The 16,433-nt window shown below is 54.7% G+C and overlaps 1 protein-coding gene across 2 annotated transcripts in view; it reads left to right on the top strand.

The window, feature by feature from the left end:
• The first annotated feature begins 1,219 nt into the window (after positions 1-1,219).
• The window catches only part of LOC116957040 (sulfotransferase 2B1-like), a 46,247-nt gene continuing 31,033 nt past the window's right edge, over positions 1,220-16,433 (top strand). The window contains exons 1-3 of one of the 2 annotated variants that reach the window (XM_076054990.1): positions 1,220-1,931; positions 2,535-2,689; positions 7,348-7,559. In XM_076054990.1, coding sequence (XP_075911105.1) covers positions 2,542-2,689; positions 7,348-7,559 — 360 coding nt within the window. In that variant the 5' untranslated portion in view covers positions 1,220-1,931; positions 2,535-2,541. Of the gene's footprint in view, positions 1,932-2,528; positions 2,690-7,347; positions 7,560-16,433 lie in introns of both variants that reach the window. The other variant, XM_076054989.1, reaches the window with a different exon arrangement.

The following is a 16,433-nucleotide window of genomic DNA, read 5'->3' on the forward strand; positions in this document are numbered from 1 at the left end:
CAGACTCTCAGTGTCTCCAACAAATATACAGCAGGGGTCAGGATTGGGATTGCACCCACGACCTCCTGTATAGTAGGCCAGGGAGATGAACTCTCTACACCGCTGCATACCAAACCGGCCAATTGTTTGGCTTGCATTGAACGGCTGTGATTTACAAGCAACGCCTCGCTGGGGCTGCTGCCGCTCCTGTCAATGAAACACCGTAAGTCAAAACTGGCCCAGAGGGGACCGTGAATTTGACTTTGAGTTGTGGGGCCACTGTCTGTTAAAGTAAAACTTTGACTTTTGTTATCGGGGAGAGGCTCGGGCTGAGGGGTGAAGAGGTCGGCCCAGTGGGGAGCGACCTTGAGGATGGGCAACGCGAGATGGGGAGGGAATGGTGATTGAATCAGATGGGGAGTGAGCGGGTGGGTGAGTGAGTGGGTTGGTTAGTGAGTGAGTGGGTGGGTGAGTGAGTGAGTGGGTTTGTGGGTGAGTGAACAAGATGGTAAGTGAGATGGTGAGTGGGTGAGTGAGATGGTGGATGGGTGAGTGAGATGGTGAGTGGGTGAGTGAGTTGATGGGTGACGGAGTGGGTGAGTGAGATGATGAGTGGGTGGTGAGCGAGATGGTGAGTGGGTGAGTGAGTGGGTTTGTCAGTGAGATGGTGAGTGGTTGAATGAATTAGTGGTTGAATAGGTGGGCAGGTGAGTGAATGAGATGATGAGTGGGTGGATGGGTGCGTGAGTGAGTGGGTGGGTGAGTGGGTGGGTGAAAGAGATGGTGAGTAGGTGATTTAGTGGGCTTCTGAGTAGGTAGGTGGATGAAAGAGTGGGTGGTGAGTGAATGAGTGGGTTGGTGAGTGGGTGGTGAGTGAATGAGTGGGTTGGTGAGTGGGTGGTGAGTGAATGAGTGGGTTGGTGAGTGGGTGAGTGAGTGACTGGGTGGGTGGGTGACTGGGGGGGTGGGTGAGTGAGTGGGTGGGTGACTGGGTGAGTGGGTGGGTGACTGGGTGGGTGGGTGAGTGGGTTGGTGGGTGAGTGGATTGGTGGGTGGGTGAGTGAGTGAGTGAGTGGGTGAGTGGTTGGGTGACTGGGTGAGTGGGTGGGTGAGTGAGTGGGGGAGTGGGTTGGTGGGTGGGTGGGTGTGTGGGTAGGTGGGTGATTGAGTGAGTGGGGGAGTGAGTGAGATGGAGGAGGCTCGTGAGGACGCTGCTACTTGGCAGTTGGCGGCAGTCGCCCCTCGAGCAACAACGCAGGGCAGAGGAGCGACGCTCACAACAACGAGCGGAGCGCCGGGCGGCTAAAGCGCAGCAAGTTGGCACAGTAGAGGGTACAGCTGGAGGTGCATCCACCAGTCATCTCAGCCAACCCATGGCACCTGCGTCTGAGCCCGAGTCCTCCTGTCAGCGAGACTTCGTCACTTCACGTGGCCTCAAAGTGCACCTGGCCTGGCACAGCGCCATGGTGATGTCACCGTTACTTAGTGGTGAATGGCGAGCATTGGTATTGGAGTGAGATGGTGAGCAGGTGAGCGAGGAAAATAGTTGGTGGGTGGGTGAGTAAGATGGTGAGTGGATGATTGAATGGGTGAATGAGTGGGTAAGTGGGTGAGACAGTGAGTGGCTGGGTGAGTGAGTGAGTTGAGTAAGTTGGTGAGTGGGTGATTGAGTTGCACAAAGATACAAGTTCCAAGGTCTCTTGAAATAATTTAACAGTGGCATTGATCTCTGGGTTCGAAGGTCTTGGTCATGGCCTGAGAGCACCTGATGCACAGCGCGTGGCTACTCCCCCGATCCGCTTGAGTGCGGCAGGGCGGAGCTCACTGCCACGGACTTCTTATATAGGACAGGGACACACAACGCACAGCAGCGTCCTTAGCCCTAGGAGAGTCGAGGTTAGACTCTGGTCCCAGTGTTAAAGTCACCCACAGGGAGAGAGAGAGGAAGAGAGGTGAGCACGCGGGATTGTGAAATCCATGGAAATTCATAGACTCATGCAGAGACCGTAGACTTGCACAGATACCCCAAAACTATAGGTATCTGTGTGATGAGTCTACGGGTCTCTGCTGTATGAGTTGGTCTATGGGTCTCTGCTGTGTGATGAGTCTATGGGTCTCTGCTGCGTGATGAGCTATGGGTCTCTGCTGTGTGATGAGTCTATGGGTCTCTGCTGCGTGATGAGCTATGGGTCTCTGCTGTGTGATGAGTCTATGGGTCTCTGCTGTGTGATGAGTCTATGGGTCTCTGCGGTGAGATGAGTCTATGGCTCTCTGCTGTGATGAGCTATGGGTCTCTGCAGTGTGATGAGTCTACGGGTCTCTGCAGTGTGATGAGCTATGGGTCTCTGCTGTGTGATGAGTCTATGGGTCTCTGTGTGTGATGAGTCTATGGGTCTCTGTGTGTGATGAGTCTATGGTTCTCTGCTGTGTGATGAGTCTATGGGTCTCTACTGTGTGATGAGTCTATTGGTCTCTGCTGTGTGATGAGTCTATCGGTCTCTGCTGCGTGTGTGTGTATGCGTGCATGTGTTCACAATTATCCTTTGGAGTTTAAGGGGGGCCATGTCGACCGACGTTCCGGCCTCGGGGCTGTTCGAGGTGGGAGGCATGCAGTTCATCTCTCCGCTCTGTACCCCCGAGTCCGTCCTGCGGGTTCGCTCCCTGCACGTGCGGAATGACGACGTCTTCATCGCCACCTATGCCAAGTCCGGTGAGAGACTCCCTGCGACGCCCCGAGTCTACCACCAGGGTCAGGAGGAGCGAGGAAATCCCATGAGCCATGAAGCTCTTTGCCGCAGGTGTCCCAGTGTCAGAATCAGAAGATTATTTATATACTGGAGTGATGAGCCGTCAAGATCTTTGTCACAGATACCCAGTAGGGGAAGGTCAGAAAGTCACAACAACAACAAACACAATAGAGTCGGGGTGTCTGTCTCTCTCTCTCAGGGGGTTTACGATGGCCGTGTCAGAGACACTGAGAGTCTGGGTTGGAGCCCTGGGTCTGGGTGTTTCTCTCTCAGGGGGTTCACGATGGCCGTGTCAGAGACACTGAGAGTCTGGGTTGGAGCCCTGGGTCTGGGTGTCTCTCTCTCTCAGGGGGTTCACGATGGCCGTGTCGGAGACACTGAGAGTCTGGTTTTGAGCCCTGGGTCTGGGTGTCTCTCTCTCTCAGGAGCTTCACGATGGCCATGTCAGAGACACTGAGAGTCTGGGTTGGAGCCCTGGGTCTGGGTCTCTCTCTCTCTCAGGGGGTTCACGATGGCCATGTCATAGACATTGAAAGTCTGGGTTGGAGCCCTGGGTCTGGGTGTCTCTCTCTCTCAGGGGGTTCACGATGGCCGTGTCAGAGACACTGAGAGTCTGGGTTGGAGCCCTGGGTCTGGGTGTCTTTCTCTCTCAGGGGGTTCACAATGGCCGTGTCAGAGACACTGAGAGTCTGGTTTTGAGGCCTGGGTCTGGGTATCTCTTTCTCTCAGGGGGTTCACGATGGCCGTGTCGGAGACACTGAGAGTCTGGGTTGGAGCCCTGGGTCTGGGTTTCTCTCTTTCACAGGGGGTTTTCGATGGCCTTGTCAGAGACACTGAGAGTCTGGGTTGTAGCCCTGGTTCTGGGTGTCTCTCTCCCTCTCAGGGGGTTCACGATGGCCGTGTCGGAGACACTGAGAGTCTGGGTTGGAGCCCTGGGTCTGGGCGTCTCTCTCTCTCTCAGGGTGTTCACGATGGCCGTGTCGGAGACACAGAGTCTGGGTTGGAGCCCTGGGTCTGGGTTTCTCTCTCTCTCTCAGGGGGTTTTCGATGGCCTTGTCAGAGACACTGAGAGTCTGGGTTGTAGCCCTGGTTCTGGGTGTCTCTCTCCCTCTCAGGGGGTTCACGATGGCCGTGTCGGAGACACTGAGAGTCTCGGTTGGAGCCCTGGGTCTGGGTGTCTCTCTCTCTCTCTCAGGGTGTTCACGATGGCCGTGTCGGAGACACAGAGTCTGGGTTGGAGCCCTGGGTCTGGGTGTCTCTCTCTCTCAGGGGGTTTTCGATGGCCGTGTCAGAGACACTGAGAGTCTGGGTTGGAGCCCTGGTTCTGGGTGTCTCTCTCCCTCTCAGCGGGTTCACGATGGCCGTGTCGGAGACACTGAGAGTCTGGGTTGGAGCCCTGGGTCTGGGTGTCTCTCTCTCTCAGGGGGTTCACGATGGCCGTGTCAGAGACACTGAGAATCTGGGTTCGAGCCCTGGGTCTGGGTGTCTGTTTCTCTCTCAGGGGGTTCACGATGGCCGTGTCAGAGACACTCAGAGACTGGGTTGGAGCCCTGGGTCTGGGTCTCTCTCTCTCTCAGGCGGTTCACGATGGCCGTGTCAGAGATACTTAGAGTCTGGGTTCGAGCCCTGGGTCTGGGTGTCTCTCTCTCTAAGTCTTTACCTACAGTGAGAGAAAAAAGTATTTGATCCTCTGCTGATTTTGTACGTTTGCCCACTGACAAAAAAATGATCAGTCTATAATATTAATGGAAGGTTTATTTGAACAGTGAGAGACAGAATAACAACAATGAAATCCAGAAAAACGCATGTCAAAAATTGATTTGCATGTTAATGAGGGAAATACGTTTTTGACCCCTCTGCAAAACATGACTTAGTACTTGGTGGCAAAACCCTTGTTAGCAATCACAGAGGTCAGACGTTTCTTGTAGTTGGCCACCAGGTTTGCACACATCTCAGGAGGGATTTTGTCCCACTCCTCTTTGCAGATCTTCTCCAAGTTATTAAGGTTTCGAGGCTGACGTTTGGCAACTTGAACCTTCAGCTCCCTCCACACATTTTCTATGGGATTAAGGTCTGGAGACTTGCTAGGCCACTCCAGGACCTTAATGTGCTTCTTCTTGAGCCTCTCCTTTGTTGCCTTGGCTGTGTGTTTTGGGTCATTGTCATGCTGGAATACCCATCCACGATCCATTTTCAATGCCCTGGCTGAGCGAAGAAGGTTCCCACCCAAGATTTGACGGTACATGGCCCAGTCCACCGTCCCTTTGATGCGGTGAAGTTTCCCTGTCCCCTTAGCAGAAAAACACCCCCAAAGCAAAATGTTTCCACCTCTATGTTTGACGGTGGGGGTGGTGTTCTGGGGGTCATAGGCTGCATTCCTCCTCCTCCAAACACGGCGAGTTGAGTTGATGCAAAAGAGCTCCATTTTGGTCTCATCTGACCACAACACTTTCACCCAGTTGTCCTCTGAATCATTCAGATGTTCATTGGCAAACTTCAGACGGGCATGTATATGTGTGCTTTCTTGAGCAGGGGGACCTTGCGGGCGCTGCAGGATTTCAGTCCTTCACGGCGTAGTGTGTTACCAATTGTTTTCTTGGTGACTATGGTCCCAGCTGCCTTGAGATCATTGACAAGATCCTCCCGTGTAGTTCTGGGCTGATTCCTCACTGTTCTCATGATTATTGCAACTCCACGAGGTGAGATCTTGCATGGAGCCCCAGGACGAAGGAGATTGACAGTTCTTTTGTGTTTCTTCCATTTGCGAATAATCGCACCAACTGTTGACCACCTTCTCACCAAGCTGCTTGGCAATGGTCTTGTAGCCCATTCCAGCCTTGTGTAGGTCTACAATCTTGTCCCTGACATCCTTGGAAAGCTCTTTGGTCATGGTGGAGAGTTTGGAATCTGATTGATTTATTGCTTCTGTGGACAGGTGTCTTTTATACAGGTAACAAGCTGAGATTAGGAGCACTCCCTTTAAGAGTGTGTTCCTAATCTCAGCTCGTTACCTGTGTAGTGCCGTGAATTCACTCGGATGACAACCGTCTCTTTTTCCGCCGTCACTTTTATTCCATCGTTCCGTACACACAGTAATTCTCTCCGTGCTCCGCCAACTCGGACACTCCGATTTACTTCAGCATCGTCCGTGCATCCCCTTCCACACACAGTGTTTCGTCTTCTATCTCCTCACACACAGTATCGCCGCTATCTCTTCACACGCAGTGACTTCCCCTCCACACACAGTGGTTCTTCTTCTATTCACACACAGTATCCTGTCTGTCTATTCACACACAGTGACTTTCCTTCCACACACAGTGGTTCTTCCTCTATCTCTTCACACACCTTATCCTGTCTGTCTATTCACACACAGTGACTTTCCTTCTATCTATTCACACACAGTGACTCCATCTATCTATTCACACACAGTGACCTCATCTATCTATTCACACACAGTGACCTCATTTATCTATTAACACACAGTGACTCCATCTATCTATTCACACACAGTGACTCTATCTCCGCTAACGCTGACTCACCCTATCGCTATTTACTGTCTTGGGGGTCCGGCTCTCTATCTATTCTTCCCTAACATTGCCAGCTGTCTTCTTCGTATCTCGCCAACAACTGCCCAGCAACAACTCTCCAACAACAACTCCCAAGCAGCAACTCCACTCCATTCAAATCACCTCGCGTTTTATCCCCTTTCGCATTAGCCTTAATTAATTGCCACGTGGCTCGCTGGCCGTTTCCCGCCAGCTCGCACCTGTCCCCTCCATCAGACATCCAGACGCCACCACTTAACACTAACAGCCTCTCGACCAATCACAGCCCTCGTGCCACGACTCCCTTAATTACTTCGGGTTGTTTACGCCACCCGCGACTCGACTACCTGTTCGACCTCAAGTGACCCGTTCTCCTTGTCTGTCTGTATGTATTGTATGTGGCCAATTCCTATGCGTATTGTTTACTCCACTACACATGTACAAAGTCTCCCGTAGCCAAACGCTGTGGTGACCTCCGGTGGAGATTGGCACACTGCACGTTGCCATCGGCCGTGTCGCTCAGCCGAATCTCGCCGGGAATAACAGATTTGTGCACTTTCTGCGGTGCCAGATAGGATCTGCCCCCTACTTACACTGCCAGCGACTCAATCCAATGTTCCGTCTTTTGGTGGACCATTTTTAGGAAATCGGAGGTGCCCTTCTACAACAGCAGCTTCGTAAATGGGGTGCTTTACCTGCCTAACAAGCGCCATCACCTCGCTCTCCCTCTCTGCGCTCAAGCGAAGATGGCGGTGTACAAGACGAAGAAAACGATGTCGCAAGGCGATACTGATGGCTGTTCTGTGGTTCCAGTGTTCGTGGCCTTGCTCAAGGAGCAAGTGTACCACTCACATGCCGGTGACGCGTGCGTCTTCTTTGAACGCTCGGTCATCGGCGTGGCATGCAGGAATACCACCACCATGTGGCGGTTTTTGTGTGCTATGCTTGCTGGTGCTGCTGGCGGCAGTAAAAGTGGTTTAAAAGTCAAAAGTCTCTCCGAGGCTCTCTGTCCACCACTCTGTCTTGCTACTTCTCTCTACCTCTCTCTCTCTCCACCTCTCTCCTGACCCCCACAGGCACCACGTGGATGCAGGAGATTGTGAGCCTGCTCCTGAGCGACGGTGACTTGGAGGCGGTGGCAACGTCGTGCACCTGGGCGAGGGCCCCCTACCTGGAGGGTGCCTTCAAGCAGCAGCAGCTCGAGCTGCAGCCCTCACCCCGGCTCATGACCACGCACCTGCAGCTCCATCTGGCCCCACAGCAGCTCACAGAGGGCGGCAAGGGCAAGGTGAGGCCGGGACTCGTGGGTGGCCGTGTCTCTGTCTGTCTCTCTGTGTGTCTCTCTCTCCCTGTCTCTCTCCCTGTCTCTCTCTCCCTGTCTATCTCTCCCTGTCTCTCTCTCCCTGTCTCTCTCTCTGTCTCTCTCTCTCGCTGTCTCTCTCTCCCTATCTCTCTCTCCCTGTCTCTCTCCCTGTCTCTCTCTCCCTGTCTCTCTCTCCCTGTCTCTCGCTGTCTTTCTCTCTGTATCTCTGTCTGTCTCTGTCTCTCTCTCCCTGTCTCTCTCTCTCCCTGTCTCTTTTTTTATGCTTTGCTTTATGTAAACCCCCCCTTTTAAATGAAAGACCCAACAATTTTTTTTCCTTTTTTTTCTTCTCTCGTTTCCCGTTCCCTCTCCCTCTAACCCCCTCTCTGCCCCCCCCCTCTCTCTCTGCCCCCCTCTCTGCCTCTCCTCTCTCTCTACCCCCTTCTCCGTCCCCCCTCTCTCTCTGCCCCCTCTCTGCCCCCCCTCTCTCTCTACCCCCCTCTCTGCCTCTCCTCTCTCTCTACCCCCTTCTCCGCCCCCCCTCTCTCTCTGCCCCCTCTTTTCCTACTCCATTTGGCTCTCTCTCGATCTCTCTCTTTTTTCTTTATAACTTCGACAAGTGCTGCATCTGCACGCAGCCCTTCCTACAGTCAAACGGCCTCCGACGGGTAGCTTAGATCTGCATGCAGAGCTCTCCGTCATCTGCCACCGAGCACACGGCCTCCTCCAGTGCCCACTGCTCCTTGAATGCCGGCACGGCGTGGGTCAGCCGCGCATGGCGGAACTCCAGCCACACCCTGGCTCCGACCAGAGCACAGAAGATGCCCAGGCTGCTGGCTGGACGTTGCCCCTCCAGTGTCACCTTCATCGCCCTGTATATTGCGAGCTTGGCGTAGCCGAAGAGCACGTTGACCAGCCCCTGAAGATGTTGGGGTCCGCCGCCCTTTGGGTATCCAAAGATGAGGACCGTCGGGGAGAAGTGGAGGCTGAATCTTAGGAGGATGTTTCTCAGGACCTTGAACAGCGAGTCCAGGCTCTTGCACTCCACGTATTGGTGCGCCACCGTCTCCACTTTACCGCAGAACCGGCACTCCGGGGACGTGTCGGTGAAGCGCGCCAGGGAGACGTTGGTGGTGATGGTGCCGTGGGCGATGCTCCAGCTGAGGTCGCCGATGCGGTTGTACGTCGGGCTGGAGTAGAGTTGCCTCCAGCGAGGCCTCTCCGGAGAGACGCAGGGCAGGGCTCTCCTCCAGGCATGGTCCTTGTGGCTCCTCAGGGTGTCCTGTTGGTGGAACCGGACCATGTAAGAGTAGAGCACCTTCCTCTATACATTTGCGAAGGCCACCTCCGGCAGGTCTTCTAGCCGGCACAGGTTGTGATCCGCCTTCGTTTGTCGGCATTGGCGATGCAGCGGCACGACTGAGAGCTCCGGTGGAGGGGGATCGAGAGGGGACTCGTCATCCCCAACGCCGATGGGGGGCGTTCTCCCCGCTGCCACTGAGAAGGCCCCCTTGGCTTCGGCCAGGATCTGGGCAGCCACCCGGAGCGACTGCAGCCCTGTCTTTGCGGCCATGTCTGCTGGTCCGAGCCACCGGCCCCGTGTTTCAGGCTCCACCAGATCTCCCATTCTGGTGAGCCGCGCGTTGGCGAGGCGCCTCTCCATGCCAGGAGTGTTGGTGGTGGATGGCAGCTTTGTCTGTGGGTTCCTGAGGATCGGTTCGAAGACCAGATCCTTGGCCGATCGCGGTTGGTTCAGCCTCCTGACGGTCGAGGGAGCTCCATGTCTGCAGGACGCTTCTGTAGAAGGGTGGCAGCTGTCCCAGCGGGAGGCCCTGCAGGTCCATGTAGAATAGTTGTTTGGAGCACTGCAGACCACCCAGCTGTTTCAGGAGGAAGGAGGCCGTGACGCTCCAGGCCGGTGCTTGGGCGGCGTGCAGGAACTTTTGCGCTGCCTGCAGTCGGAAGGTGGCCAGCTGACTCCGCACGCACACCAGCCCGTGACCGCCCTCGTCCAGTGGCAGGGCCAGGACCCCAGCCGCAACCCGGTGTCCTCCACCCGACCAGAAGAAGTCGAGGACTCGCTTCTGAAGTGCGTTGACGAGGCTCATGGGGGGTGCAGGGAGAAGAGTCGGTGCCACAGCATGGACGTCACCAGCTGGTTCACCACCAACGTCTTTGTCCTGAAGGTCAGGAACTTGCACAGGCGACCCCAGGTGCCCAGCCGCTCCTTCACTTTCTCCTCCAGCTCGACCCAGTTCCTCTGCGGTGGTTCCTCCTCTGGTCCGAGGAACACTCCCAGGTGGTGCAGCGATGTTGTGCTCCAATTGATGGCTTTTGCCTTCTCGGGACACACGGTCATGTCCCAGGCTCCCACCAGCAGGCCGCTGCACTTTTGCCAGTTCATTTTTGATGAGGAGGCTTTCGAAAAGACCTCCTGGCAGTCATGCAGCAGGGCGACATCAGCCAGGGAGCGCAGGATGAGGAGGACGTCGTTGGCGTATGCCGTCAGGACCAACTTGACGCTTGGTTCCCTCAGCACCAGGCCGCTGAGTCTCTGCCTTATGAGACTCAGGAAAGGCTCTAATGCCAGGGCATAAAGTTGGCCCGACAATGGGCATCCCTGTCTCACTCCTCGCTCGAATTTGACCGGGGCAGTGAGGGCGCCGTTGATCTTGATCATGCACTCCGCCTTGGTGTAGAGTAGGCGGATCGTTCGGACAAAGGCATCCCCAAAACCCAAGGTCTTGAGGGTTCCCAGCAGGTACTTGTGGTCCACTCTGTCAAACGCCTTTTCCTAGTCAAGAGCCAGAAACGCGATTGGGATGCCCAACCTCTGGGACACCGCGATGAGGTCCCTGACCAGGAAGATGCCGTCGTGGATGGTTTGTCCGGGGATGGTCTAGGACTAGTACCCGTTTACGACTTGTGTAATCACCCCTTTCAGTCGCAGGGAGAGAGCCTTCGTCAATATTTTGTAGTCTGTGTTCAGGAGGGACACCGGACGCCAGTTTTGTAGGTGCCTCAGGTCTCCGTTCTTGGGAAGCAGAGTGAGCACCGCCCTCCTCCAAGACTGAGGCATCACCCCAGTGACTGAGGCTTCCTCCAGCACCTCTCTGTAGTCCTCCCACAGGGATGGCCAAAAATCGGCGTAAAACTCCCCTGTTAGCCCGTCTAACCCTGGGGATTTATTCGGGGCCAGTCCTCTTACAGCTGCGTTAAGGTCAGTCCTGGTGAGCTTTTGCTCTAGCAGCTCTTTCCCGTCTTCACCCAGGGTGGGTAGACCACTCCATGCCTCCGCCTGGGCTGGTTCCGATGTTTCATCAGGGGAGAACAGGCTGCCGTAGAAGTCTCTGATGATGGTCGACTTCTGCTGGAGTTCGTGCACCAGGACACCGTCACCATCAAAGAGGCACTCCATGGATATGCGTCTCCCATTCTGCCTCCCGAGGGAGTAGAAAAGCGGGGATCCCGTGTCGAGGTCGGTGATGAGCTTCACCCGGGATCGCACAAACACTCCCCTTGTCTGCTCCTCCTGTAGCCCTTTGAGACGCTCCCTATTCTCCTCGTATTCTTGGAGAAGAGCAGGGTCGCTGTCCTCGGCGAGGCGACCCTCCAAATTGAGGACTCGGGCTTCCATGTCGGTGATGTCCGCGTTCTTCAGTCTGGTGCTCCCCCAGGTGTATTGTTGCCACAATAGCCTGGTGTGCACTTTCCCCATATCCCACCACTGGGCCAGAGAGTCGAACTGCGTTTTGGTTTTTCGCCACTCTTCCCAGAAGTCCTCGAACATTTCTAAGAAGGTGCCATCCTCCAGCAGTGAGTTGTTAAAATGCCAGTGGGACGCGCCCTCACGGGCCCTCTCCAGCCTGACATGGAGCACAATGAGGTTGTGGTCCGTGAAGGGTGCCGCCCTGATGCCAGACGTTATGGTGCACGTCACAAAGCTCTTAGAGATGTAAAATCTGTCGAGCCTGGACTGCGTCACGGAGCCATCGCGCCTCATCCTCGTGTACGTGAACTGGCGTTGGCCCGAGTGATGTATGCACCACACATCCACCAAGGCGGCGTCCTCCAGGAGTCCCTGCATTTTCCTCTTAGGCCCTACTCCCCCCGGCTGTCCCCCCGAACGATCCAGGGTGCCGAGTGTGCAGTTGTGGTCGCCACCCACAATCACGCACTCGTTGTCCGGGATCCCGGCCAGGTGCCTCCTCAGGAGGTGCAGAAACGGGATCTTCTCCTTGTTGGTCACAGGCGCGTACACGTTCAGTAGGTGGGTGGTGACATCGCCCACCCTGACCGTTACCGCGAGCAGCCTTCCCTTCACCACTTCGGTGTGGGTGATGAGCTCGGGATGAAACCCTTTAGCGAACAGGGTCGCGACTCCACAGGAGGTATTGTCAAGGTGGCTGTAGAAGGAGTCCCCTCCCCACTCCTTCCTCCAGTCATCCTCGTGCTCGACCGTGAGATGCGTCTCCTGAATGAAGAAGACAGAGGCAGCGTGTTTCCTCGCAAGAGACATTGCGGAAAACCTCCGCACTGCCTCCCTGCACCCGTTCACGTTCAGGGAGCCGATATACATAGGCGTTGCTTGTTCCTTTCCCCCGTGGCCTCCCACCTTATAATTTGTTTGCGGAAAAATCTCAGCTTTGCCCTCTCCTTGCCCCGGGACTCGAGTCTCTGCTTGACAAGGAGTCTCTCTGCTTGAGTCACAGAGGCCTTTATTGCCTTGCTGTCCTTCCATCGAGCCAAGGCAATGTCCGCTCTGTCCTTCCTCATGTTGGTCTCATCGAGGAATTTCCAGAGATCTTCCGAGGAGATAAGGGGAGTCTGAGGGTCAAGGAGTGTAGACCCCTGGCTGCTCTCGCTCCCCACGCTGAAGCAGTCTTCCCGATCTGAATCGATTTCCTCGACGTCCGGCTCCACTGGAAGAGCTGCAGCGGCTGGGCTGGCGCATGGCCCAGCGGCGTCCTCTCCCCCGGCGTCAGGGATGGCCTGGGATGGCTCCTGCTCAGGCTCTTCCGGTGGATGGCCCGGTGTCTCTTCCGCTGGTTTTGGATCAGCAGTGGGATGGGGACCTTCCTCCTCATTCCCATCCATTTCGTCCTTGCCCTTGGTGAGTTTCTCTCCGCCAACTTCTTCCTCTTGGTCAAGGGCTTCCTGTATATCTAGTGGGGAGTGAGTCTCTATGACAACAGTAGACGGGTCGATTTCCGTGGTGATGTCGCCTTCATCGTCCACGGTCTCCTGCTGTAGAAACCCTTCCCCAGACGCACGCTGCTTCTTCCTCTTGGCGGGTTTCTTCCTCGCCGCCCGCGCCTCACTCGGCGTGGCGTCCGGGAAGGCAAAAACCGCGTCTTCGGCGTCTGGCAGCTGTTCTGCTTCCTCCCCTGGTGTGGGGGGTTTCACCGCTTCTTCCTGTTCGAGGTCTGTGAGGGGTTCCTCCTCTGAATTTGACCCTTGAGATCCGGGTCCTTCTGTATTCTTCCTCTTGCGATTTGTAGCTTGAGGCGGCGAAGTTGGGGCCACGACTTCAGGTGTAGGAGGATGCGTGGCTCGCGGGTGCGGTGTGGACTGTTGGGGGGCTTGTTGCAATGGGGGCTCTTGCTGCTTTGCCCCCCTTGCTCTGCCTCCCTCCTCCCCGCTCTTTTCTCCGACCCTCGCCGTCGTCGGTTTAGGGCAATCCCTTCGAAAGTGCCCCTCTTCTTTGCAAAGATTGCATCTGATGCAATCTTTGGCATAAAACAGTCTATGGGCAATGCCTGCATTGACAATGATAAACGAGCCCTCTTCCTGCTGTCCAGGAGTCAGCAGGACGTGCACCTGCCTCTTGAAAGATAAAATGTAATTGAGAGCAGGGTGTCTGCACCCCAGTGCCAGGGCACGTACTGGCACCACGATGGTGCCCAGCTTGGACACGTGCTCCAACACGGCCTTGTCGGGGATGTAGGGTGGCACGTTCGAAGCGACTATTCGCGCCGCCATCGAAGCGATGGGTTCCAGCTGAACGTGGAGTCCCCCCACGGTCATCCCCTTCTCGACGGCCGCATCGGCCACCTTCTTCGTCGTCAGGAAGAAGACGGCTTTCCCGCTGACCTTCGAGGCGTGGGTGATGGTGGCTGGCGGGACGATGGCGGCCAGGGCCTCGACGTACGCCTCGATCGTGACGGAGCTCGAGGCGTAGCAGCGGATGCCGTTCTCACGCAGCGGCAGTGGTCGCTGCGCGCTTGGGGGGGTTGGCCTTGGAGCAGAGGCCCTGGTGGGAGGCCTCGTGACTCCAGGCAGATTGGCAGCTGCGACCTTTGCGTAGGTGGCCATTTTGTTCCTGCTGCATTCAATTTCTACCTGACTGTGGTGCTGTGCTTCTATACAGAGCTGCCCTTGAGAGAATGTAAACTGAGGATGAATAAAGAATCCTCGTTTAAGAAAATAATGAAAAAAAAGGAAAGAGATATATTTATTTATTCAATATACTATTTTTATTTAATAAATTATGAAGCAGTAACTAAAAAAATAATTTGATAGTGATTTCTAATTATAAATTTGCGTGTTAAATAAATGAATGTATTTTGCAAACAAATCTACTTTTTAGAAAAATGTGTTTATTAAATACATTCACTCATCGTTAAATAAATATAACTTGGAGTCCTTGCACACTCGTGGAGGCAAACAAAAAAAACGCAGTGTGTTAAGGAATCATTAACTAATAGGTTGCTTTAGCCTCAAAGTAAACAATTGTTTGTGTGGCCTTAAATTTCTGCGCTACAGTGTAGATGCCTCCACGTGGCTCACACAAAATGCAAGTTATAACAAATCTCAAATAGTTTGAGATTCGTAAACTGAGATTAAAAACAATAGCAGAAGAATAAAGGAACAATAAGTAGAGTATAAAAATACCTGGAAAGTATGAAAACGATGCTTTAATTAACTATGGGATTGAGCCCATCGCCTAAGAAACACCACCGTGTTTCAAAAGGCAATGGCCTCACCCTGAACTGTTAAGCTTAACAAAAGTAAAGAAAAATAGAGCATCACACAAAAAGTACTACTTGTGTGTGCAAAAGGCAGAATACTTACTCCTGCTGAGTAAAAACTTGAAGAAAAGAAATTAATTAGAAGTGGGTATGTTAGATTTATAAAGTTACCACGGGGAGCTCAAACGAAGCGCGTCCTCTCTCTCTCCCCTCTCTCCCTCTTCACTCTCTCCCTGTCTCTCTCTCCCTGTCTCTCTCTTTTTTTCACGATCAGAGGAAACAAGAAGATGCTCGGTGTAGTCGGCACTTTGCTCCATTCATCATTTCGTTTTTTTATGCTTTGCTTTATGTAACCCCCCCCCCCCACCCTCTTAAATGAAAGACCCAACAAAATATTTTTTTATCCTTTCCCCTTCCCTCTCTCTCTACCCCCCTCTCTGCCCCCCCTCTCTCTCTACCTCCGTATCTGCCCCCTCTCTCTCTCTACCCCCCTCTCTGCCTCTCCTTTCTCTCTACCCCCCTCTCCGCCCGCCCTTTCTCTCTGCCCCCTCTCTTCCTACTCCATTTGGCTCTCTCTCGCTCTCTCTCTTTTTTTTCTTTATAACTACGACAAGTGCTGCACCTGCACGCAGCCCTTCCCACAGTCAAACGGCCTCCGACGGGTAGCTTAGATCTGCAGGCACGTCCACGGTCTCCTGCTGTAGAAACCCTTCCCCAGACGCACGCTGCTTCTTCCTCTTGGCGGGTTTCTTCCTCGCCGCCCGCGCCTCACTCGGCGTGGCGTCCGGGAAGGCAAAAACCGCGTCTTCGGCGTCTGGCAGCTGTTCTGCCTCCTCCCCTGGTGTGGGGGGTTTCACCGCTTCTTCCTGTTCGAGGTCTGGGAGCGGTTCCTCCTCTGAATTTGACCCTTGAGATCCGGGTCCTTCTGTATTCTTCCTATTGCGATTTGTAGCTTGAGGCGGCGAAGTTGGGGCCACGACTTCAGGTGTAGGAGGATTCGTGGTTCGCGGATCCGGTGTTGGCTGTTGGGGGGCTTGTTGCAATAGGGGCTCTTGCTGCTTTGCCCCCTTGCTCTGCCTCCCTCCTCCCCCCTCTTTTCTCTGACCCTCGCCGTCGTCGGTTTAGGGCAATCCCTTCGGAAGTGCCCCTCTTCTTTGCAAATATTGCATCTGAGGCAATCATTGCATCTGATGCAATCTTTGGCGTAAAACAGTCTATGGGCAATGCCTGCATTGACAATGACAAACGAGTCCTCTTCCTGCTGTCCCGGAGTCAGCAGGACGTGTACCTGCCTCTTAAAAGATAAAATGTGATTGAGAGCAGGGTGTCTGCACCCCAGTGCCAGGGCACGTACTGGCACCACGATGGTGCCCAGCTTGGACACGTGCTCCAACACGGCCTTGTCGGGGATGTAGGGCGGCACGTTCCAAACGACGATTCGCGCCGCCACCGAAGCGATGGGTTCCAGCTGGACGTGGAGTCCCCCCACGGTCATCCCCTTCTCGACGGCCGCATCGGCCACCTTCTTCGTCGTCAGGAAGAAGACGGCTTTCCCGCTGACCTTCGAGGCGTGGGTGATGGTGGCTGGCGGGACGATGGCGGCCAGGGCCTCGACGTACGCCTCAATCGTGACGGAGCTCGAGGCGTAGCAGCGGATGCCGTTCTCACGCAGCGGCAGTGGTCGCTGCGCGCTTGGGGTGGTTGGCCTTGGAGCAGAGGCCCTGGTGGGAGGCCTCGTGACTCCAGGCAGATTGGCAGCTGCGACCTTTGCGTAGGTGGCCATTTTGTTCCTGCTGCCTTCAATTTCTAACTGACTGTGGTGCTGTGCTTCTATACAGAGCTGCCCTTGAGAGAATGTAAACTGAGGATGAATAAAGAATCCTCGTTT

Source organism: Petromyzon marinus, chromosome 69, assembly GCF_048934315.1.
Source record: "Petromyzon marinus isolate PM22_M1 ecotype Great Lakes invasive population chromosome 69, UKy_Petmar_22M1.pri1.0, whole genome shotgun sequence".
NCBI lineage: Eukaryota > Metazoa > Chordata > Hyperoartia > Petromyzontiformes > Petromyzontidae > Petromyzon > Petromyzon marinus.